Source organism: Tupaia chinensis, unplaced genomic scaffold (assembly GCF_000334495.1).
Source record: "Tupaia chinensis unplaced genomic scaffold, TupChi_1.0 Scaffold000028_1, whole genome shotgun sequence".
NCBI classification, from domain to species: Eukaryota; Metazoa; Chordata; class Mammalia; order Scandentia; family Tupaiidae; genus Tupaia; species Tupaia belangeri.
Window position 1 is genome coordinate 7,823,948 of NW_006159458.1, and position 9,115 is coordinate 7,833,062.

The 9,115-nt window shown below is 36.1% G+C and overlaps 1 protein-coding gene and 1 long non-coding RNA gene across 12 annotated transcripts in view; one reads left to right on the forward strand and one right to left on the reverse strand.

Moving 5' to 3' along the window:
• Positions 1-9,115, forward strand: part of SOX5 (SRY-box transcription factor 5) — a 1,018,333-nt gene that overhangs the window by 859,314 nt on the left and 149,904 nt on the right. For all 11 annotated transcript variants that reach the window (XM_027771080.1, XM_027771084.1, XM_027771082.1 and 8 more), the window contains one exon: positions 4-124. In XM_027771080.1, coding sequence (XP_027626881.1) covers positions 4-124 — 121 coding nt within the window. The remainder of the gene's footprint in view (positions 1-3; positions 125-9,115) is intronic.
• LOC102470895 (uncharacterized) overlaps positions 7,373-9,115 on the reverse strand; it is a 15,773-nt gene continuing 14,030 nt past the window's right edge. Inside the window, exon 3 of the long non-coding RNA XR_333236.1 lies at positions 7,373-7,460. This is a non-coding gene — a long non-coding RNA (uncharacterized LOC102470895). The remainder of the gene's footprint in view (positions 7,461-9,115) is intronic.

The window sequence follows — 9,115 nt, forward strand, 5'->3', positions numbered from 1 at the left end:
CAGGTTCAAGGTCAGCTGCCGCCATTAATGATTCCCGTATTTCCTCCCGATCAACGGACTCTGGCTGCAGCTGCCCAGCAAGGATTCCTCCTTCCTCCCGGCTTCAGCTATAAGGCTGGATGCAGTAAGTACTGTTGATTTTTCATCTGGGAGAGGGTGGAGGGCACTGCTTTAATTCAGACCATTTAATATCGCTGCCACACCAAGAAATGAGATCACCCATATAACTTTTTTATTTTAAAGAGGAAACACATAGAAGGTCTGGAAAAGGATGTGTTGGTATTTCAATGAGCTTACATTACTTCTGTGCTTCTGAAGCCAATATTTGCTCTTTACAATTCAGTTTCATAATTTCTGTTTCCAGTGTATTCTCAGAATACGAATGTAACTTGGAGGATGTTTTCATTTGTTAGATCAGATAGGAGACTATGCTTTTCGATAACTTTTCATGGCCTTGTAAGATACATTCAAATTTCCTAGTGTGAATTTGTTGGCCTTCAGTTATCTTCTTCCTGTATTTATGACATAATTTCTCACTAGTCATCTTTTAGCTCTTAGACCAAACTGTCCTCTTTCCTGACTCCGAGCTTGCGTGGTCAGTGCTGGCTCTCCTTGCTATTCAAGATCTCTTCCCACTCAGCTCAGGGAGCACTGCCTGTTGGACGCTGCGTGTTTTCTCTTTCACTTTAAGTGCAAGCTTTGTGAGGGTAGTTGCTGATTCTACCTTATTTATGGTCACATCTCAACTGAGAGTAGAACATTTAACTATTTTTGAGTAGCATAATTAATATAATTTTATAGCTTATTATAAGCAATATAGAAGCTGCTTCCATTGCTTATTAACTTACATGCCTGTGATTTATACCTTTTTGTCATTTTTACCCAAATGTATGTTTGGGTAAAATGTATGTTGTTTATTTCAGAAACAAACTGGTACTTCATTGTTTAAAATTTAGAGAGTTAAAATGCTACCTGCATTCTATTAGGTAAAAATGGTAACTCACATTCCAAATGGGAGAAACTGCTAAGCAAAATAGCTTCTAGATCATTGTTACTACGGTAGAGAGAAAATAGAAAAATTGAAAGTTTACTGCAATATTTTCATTGATGAGAGTAAAGTAAGATTAGGAAAAAATAGCAAAATATTATCATTTTAGATGTTTATATAGAATATTATTTCTAAATTTCCATGGATTCTGACACATATAGATGTTAATAACTTCTCCCATTAGCATCTTACTGTGCTTCAGTATTTATTGTATTTGAGAAACTCTGTTCAACATTATGAGAAATCAAATCTAAATTTTTCCATTAGGTGATGTTTCTGAAGTGTTAACATTTATTCCTAGCTTTTAAACTTTTATGTCATACTGTATAAATGGGGTATAATTTTATAGCATACAAATATGTTTGAGATAAGATTATAACTCTGGAGTTTAGACAAATGATCTGAACTCATGACTATAAAATTTATTCTTCTATAGTACTTTGATCTTTGCTATTTTTATACTGCTTTTGTATATCTTTCCCTTGACTTGGGTAGCCTGTATTTTAAAATGGTGTTCTCACTCTGGAACCTTAGCTTATTAATTTAATATTACTTTTGGGTCATCAGTTTGTAGATCATCAGATCAACCAGCCATATGAAATCTTTACAATGTTCCAATATCACTAAGGACTAAATTTATTACAAAGATTTAAATTGTAAGAATAATTTAGATTCTAAGACTAGAATTTTAAATTCTATTGGTACAATAAATTCTGAGTTTTAAATCGTAAATAGATTTTTGTTTTATTTTTACTTTCCTAAAGAATTACTTTTCACATTATAAATACATGCTTATAGTGATTTTTAACACCGAAATATTTTTTAAAAGAGACATTTTTTTTAAAAAAATCATGGGAGGGCCAGCAGATGGTATAGCAGTTATGTCACTGGACTCCCACGTAGCCAACCATGGTTTGAGTCCCATACCCAGTGGCTTGAAATTCATGCTGTGTGCATGTACGTGAATACCCAAGATTCTAGCAGGAGAATCGAGAAGGATTGTAGTGTGGTCATCCTCTCAGGGAGTGATTGCTCATTTTCCCTCTCACTGTCTCTGTGTCCTCTCTTTAAAAGAAAAGAAAGAGAATAGAAAAAAGAAATAGTAAATAAATATATCCCAAAGAAAAAAATTAAAAAAAAAAAAAAAAAAGAAAGAAAGAAAGAAAGGAAGGAAGGAAGAAAGAAAAAATCATGGAGCTTGCAGGTGGCATAATGGTTAAGATGTTGGACTCCCATGTGGCTGACTGCAGTTTGAGTCCAGGACCCAGCCTGAAACTATGCTGGGGGCATGTGCGTGTGTGCCCCAAATCCTAAGACAAGAATGGAGGAGAAAGCAGGAGAATCGGGAAGGATTGTAGTGTGGTCATCCCCCCAGGGGGTGACTTCTTGCTTTCTGTCTGTCTCTCCACTGAGCGCATGTCCTGTATAGCAAAAATCTCTCTAAAAAAAAAATTAGTTGCCTCAGGCTATACCTGCCACATAGACATGCAGATGACTTATGTTTTCACAAAGAAAGAATGAAGGAAAGAGAAAGAGAGAAAAGAAAGATTTTTAAAGCAACTACAAAAGTAAGTTCTTTAAGATTTACTAGCACATATCATGCTGAAGAGAAAACCACACTGAGCATGAACAATAGCGTTAAGTGTACGCTTGGGAAAGGTCAGGAACACCTCTGCCTCACTCCCATTTGACAGTTGGCATACTAGATTTGTTCATTGTTTATGTACATGGGGTGGGGAAAAATTTTCCCTTTCTGAAATTGTCAGTGTATTAGCCATTCAATATTAATAACTTCAGTGCTTACAATGATAAATGTTACCTTTCTTTGTAACCTTGGAAATAAAATAGGACAAAGCCTTTCCAGCTGCTGGTAGGCATAAACTGACATCACGCCGAGCTCTAGACCTCAGCAGCAGCCAGGAGCAAGACAGTGCCGCTCTTGTTGACGCTCAGGCACTCTCAGTGTGAATGAAGAGCGGTGTGTAAGTGGTAAATAGTCCAGACTGTTTCCTCCCTAATCACATTGCAGGAAAGGAATAGAGGTAGGGAGAGCTATCTTGAAGACTGACCCTGTAGTGTAGTGCTTAAGCCCTTTGTGTAATGAGTCAGATCCCACATGTCCACCTGTGGGTCAAAGCCTGCTCTGGTGCCTTGAAAAATAAACTAGGCACATGTACATGAGTGCACAAAATCCTGAGGGGTGGAGAAATGAAGGAAAAAGTATTGTGGCATGACCATGTCCCATTGCTTGATTTTTTTTTTTTCTTTCTCACCCTCTTGTGAGCACTTTGGCAATTAAAGAAAGAAAGAAAGAAAGGAAGGAAGGAAGGAAGGAAGGAAGGAAGGAAGGAAGGAAGGAAGGAAGGAAGAAAAGAAAAGAAAAGAAAAGAAAAAAAGTCTTGGGGCCAGCCAGTGGCATTGTGATTAAGGTGACTGTATCCCACACATCCAACTGTATGGTTCGAGTCCATGATGTGGCAGCTTGATAAACATTGGGACATAAGTGTGAACACACCCAAAAATCCCTAAAGAAGGGAGAAATGGAGAAGGGATTGTGGCATGACTGTCCAGTATGGGGGGAGGGATTTCTCCCATTCTCTCTCTCTCGCTTTCCTTATCTTTCCCTGGTGACTGTATACACCCTCTAGCCAAGTTTAAAAAGAAATTTTGTCATGTTCTGTCTTCAGTGGGGTGACTTCCTATTTTATTCCCTTCATAATTGCCAACCATTTGTGACTTTTCTAGTTGCCAGTTATCTTAAAATTTTAAAGTTAATTGTTTGTTTATTTATTTATTTAGAAGAAGAAAGTAACCTTAGCAGTTTCTTGCCATGGCAACATCCTACCCCAGCTTCTCAGCCAGATGTGAACATGTGTACCCTCTGTTTTCAGATCAACCCTAGTTCTGAACCTAGGGTTTCCATGTGGCTCTCCTGTCTTGCAATGCTGACCTATCACTTGTGCCATGGTGTCTGAGCCGTTTATTGGAGTAACGTTGCATAGTTCTTAATTAAAGAGAATGACCGGGGCCGGCAAGTGGCATAGTGGTTAAAGGCGCTGGACTCCCACATGGCCGACCACGGTTCAAGTCTCGGACCTGGTGGCTTGCTTTCTCACTTCCTCTCTCTCTGTCTCTCTCTGATCAAACTGAAAAATAATAATGATAATAATAATAAATAAAGTTAAATAAAATAATTCTTTAAAAAAAAGAACCTTTAAAAAAATAAATTTAAAAAAATAAAGAGAATGACCAACTCATCTTTAGTTTTAAGTAGATATGAAAGGTACATTAAAAATGCATTTATTCTTTATCAAATCTATTCATAGAAGGTACTGATGATAAATTTTCCTCTTTAGACTATGTGTCTCAATAAAATATGTAAAACAAACTTAAAGAAAAATATCTTGAACTAAACAAGGAGCTTTAAATGTGCCCAATAGGGAAGAAATACAATAAAAACACAAGTTGAGGTGCCTAACCATTATAGATTGAGTTAACATCCTGTTTTGTTTTCTGAAAAAAAAAAATTAAAATTAAAAACCAAAGCAACTTTTAGTTGGTTAGAGAGATATTTTTAATTTTTTTCTTTAATACATACAATGGTATATATATGGTATGGAAACATACAAAATGTAGTTATTATGATACTCCGAATTGCTGAAATGCACATCTTTAAGCACTGGCAAGAGTAAATTAATAGCACAGGTAGAAACTTCAGAGAAAACTGACTAGAAAAATAGAAGAGTTAAAGAATACCGTAGTTGGGACCAGCAGTTAGTATAATGGCTATGTCACTGGACTCCCATGTAGTTGACCATGGTTCGTGTCCTGGACCTGGTGGCTTAAACTCACGCTGGGCGCGTGTGTGTGCGTGCTCAAGATCCCGAGAGGAGAATGGAGGAGAAGGGATTGCGGCGTGGCCATCCCCCCAGGGGGTGATTTCTCGCTTTCTATCTCTCTGTCTCTCTCTCTCTGTCTTTCTGGCAAGCACACGCGTCCTATAGCCAAAAAAAAAAAACTCTATAAAAGCAAAAAAAAAAAAAAAAAGAATACCGTAGTTCACTTTTATTTATTACTTGGTAGACCAGTTTTACAAATATTAATCCATTATTTCCAGAATCTCACTTTCTGTCTTGGTATTTTGCATTTATGACATCAAGCATGAAACCGTATGTCTTCACGGATTCATATCTAGGTAACTATTTTCTTTCTCTTTGTTTTTTAAAATTTTCTATAGGGTACATGTACTCACTGGAGAGAGAGACAGAGAAAGTGAGAAAGCAGCCCCCTGGGGAATGGCCATGCCACAATCCCTTTTTCTCCACTCTCCTCTCAGTATTTTGGCATACATACACATGTGCCTGGAGTGTTTTTTCTTTTTTTCAAGTCAGACTGTGCAGTGGACCATGTGGGATCCAGATCCAGACCCCTCAACCGACATGCCACCGGCTGGCCCTCTACTTATTTTTTGATTGCCGGAGGGTGCATGTACTTGCCTGAGAGGAAGAGAGTAAAGGAGAAAGCACCCCCTAATAGAGCATGGTCTTTCCATGTCCCTTTTCCTCCACTTCTCCATTTTGTCAGGATTTTGGACATACACGCACAAGTCCCTGGCATGATCCAGTTCCTTATGCATGGGGCTTAACCATTGTGCTGTGGGGTTGCCCTGTTTTCCTCGTTATTTCTTAAAATGTAAAAATATTTGCAAGCTTCTGAGGAGGTAAAATGATATAGAAATAAACTGAATATGTGTGTATAAAAAAGTAAAAGTAGAGAACTTGAAAATAATTATGTAAATGTAAAAACACTGGTTTAGTTGTTTAACTCTATTCAGAGATTAGTTCATTCAGAGAGAAAAAGTGTCAATAATCTATATTTTTAACTTGTTCGTTTTATTAAAATTGTCAGCTAGGTAGTTATATGTAAATGCTCCCAGATTTTATAATATATAATTAGGAATTCCAATGCTAAATTATATTTGCAGGTAGCTCATTTTAATCAGAAAATAGTCATTATAGCCTTTTAATTAAGTTTGAGAAATGAAATAAAGTTCTAGTAAATCATAAAATAAGTGAGTGTACACATGAATTAGTTCAAGTGTGCCTGGATGACTGAGGGGTCCGAGCACAGTCCATTCGACTCTGCTGGAAAGGCAATAGAATCCTGATCTCTTAATGAAAGATTTCACCTGTGAACTACGATGTTTGTTTCAGGTACTTATTTTTAAAATACAATTTAAGTGCCTTTGATACCCAAAGAACAGTTTTATGTTGTTGGGAAGATACCATTTTTGTATTTGCTTATCTTAGAAAATAATTATACTCTAAAGAGATGAAAATCATTTTGAATATGCATATTGGTGTTAGCCCAACTTCTACAGCTCAGTAGAGACTTTTGAGATGACATGGTTGAAGGGCAGAAGGTTGGTCAGTACCACTTTCCCCACCTTCCACTCTGGTCCCCTTCCTGCAATACACAGCTTCCCCACAACTCATGCTCAGGTTAACTACTGTGTCTTCAGAGCACGTATTTTAGAGGCAGAAGTGAAAATAGGTGTTTCTCTTATTTTTAATGACTGTAGCCCTCTGTCTCTAGTCCTCTGTCTCTCTTTGTTTCTGTGTATAAAATTTCCAGTTATATTATTGTAATATTGGGTCATCAGAAAAGTCATGATGCATTTTTGCATAGGAAACCAAAAAAAAAAAAAAAAAAATCATGACTTTGCCAACAACCCCAATAGATGCTTTCGAAATTTTGACAGAAAGACATGGAAATAAAAAAATCTGTAGGAAAAACATCTCCCATTAAACAGCCTTTCTTCTGTATATAGTGTAAAACAAATAGGTCTTTTACAATATATTTTTTCTAAAAGAACTGGCTTTGTAGGTTAGCCCGGACTGTGACATTCAGTGTGTCACATAGCTCTAGATGGAGTCTAGAGCTGTAGATGAGGATGTGCTCGATGCCATGGCTTCCAAATTGTGTACCAAGGCTCCTAGTGTGATGTCCCTACTTGAGGGGGTTACGTGAGATACTTTAAAATTTCAGAGAAAACACAGAGGCATCTATCAGATACTATGTAAATTACCATAGTTAGGTTGTTTGAACTTCGCTATTTAATAAAAATGGAGTGACAGGATATTGCTTTTGTCCTAAAGGTGCCATGAAAACATTACTGAGTCGCTCATGATTTCTTGAGTCAAGAACTTTTGGGGACTTTTACTCTGGTCTAGTGTAGATTCTAGTGTGTCGAGTTTTGTTTATTTGCTTTGGTTTCATTAACCCAATCTCATATAGACAATTACATGTTGAAGGTACTTGAAAAGAAAGCACATGGATTTGCAATCAGGATTTGCCTCATCCAGCTACTTTGATTGTCCTTATTCAGATGACCAAACTTCAGTTTCCTCATCTGCAAAATAAATTAATAAAAGCCATTTTACTGAATTGTTACAGAGATTAAGTGAGACTACATATGGAACAGTGCATAACAGTGAGCCTGTCTTATTAGGTTATTTATAAGAAATAAGTATTAAAATAATATAGTGCCAGCAAGACACAGACCCTAGTTCAAAAAAAAAAAAAAATGATTCTAAAAATCACAACCAACATTTCATTGCATTTCATGTTTTCGATGGGCTGAAACTCCCTCTGCCGTGCTGAACGAGGACCCCTTGGACTGAGAACAATAACAACTGTTTACAGAGAAGTAGTATTAGGGCTAATGAAAATGTTTGTCTGACTTTGAACAACCTTCATCTTAGCTGTTTTCATTATAATCAGCAAGTTTTAAAGTTTTTCTCTTGTCATTTTCCACTTGCCTATTTATCTGAGCTATGTCAGAAAAAGATTGTATGATTTTTTTTTTTTTAAGAAAATGTATTTAGTCACTGTTTTGGCTATAGGAAAGTAGAAATATATTCACATACTCATTCTGCATTTTAACACATTGATTAAATTTTCAGAAACATGCTAAATAAAATAGCCTTATAAAGTTCCTGATTGAAATATTTAATTGCCTTATGAGATTAGCTTAAATAAATAGAAGTCGATGAGCCAAGCTTAATAAACTTAAAATATGCTGTATTTACTCTTCATCAGTTTTCTGAACAGTATTTCCGCTTCCAATAAAAAAGGAAACTCTCAGTTAATTAGTTCCTCATACACCACAATAAAATTAATGTTCAGGAGTTAAATACCATAAACTTCCTCAGGCATATTTGCTGATGTGTTCCTGTTTTTAGTTAATGTCACATGTTTCATTGTTTAATGGGGGTATCATGTGGGTTCCATTATATCTCTCTTGTGCAGAGTTCATGTGTCTGGCATTTTAGGAAACTGCATGCTAATTTCTGATTTAACTGTGTCAGCTGCGTCAGCTGACATACAGGTCATTGATAATCGGTGCTGAATCACAGGCCTAAAACCATTGACATGGTATGCTTTTATCAAACTGACCAAATAAGAAACATGTGCTGTCAAGATCACATACTGTAGGTTCTTTGTAAATAAACAGAGGGAAGAGGATGCAGTCATACCTTCAGGCTTCTGTGTTGTGTGTGTGAGAATTACTGTGGCCAGCTCTCTCCCCCAAATCTTACAAGGCATTGACTTTGGGAAAGCCTGACTTAGTTGTAGAGTTTCATAAGTATTTTTGTAAAAAATTATTTTGGTATCTGAACAATCATTGAAATGATCATTTCAAATAAGTTACATTAGTGATATAAAAATATGAAATGATTGAAAAATAAAGAGAATGGGTACAGAAATATATACAACATCCATAGTTACATAGTGACAGCTGCCATCCAGATCTCATGGGAGAGATATTTCTAAGTCAAGAAAATATATTTCTGATAAAAATTGGAGTTGATAATATTTTCATAAGAATCATCACTGAAAAAAAGGAAATGTCTCTGTAGTGGAAATCATAATATTATAACTTGGTATAAAATTTATAGCTTATATTGTACATTATTGTTCATAAAACATAGTAGCATAATTGATTTTAAGCCTCATAATTCTGTGAGGTAATAACTGATCCATATTAGTAATCAGTGTTTAATC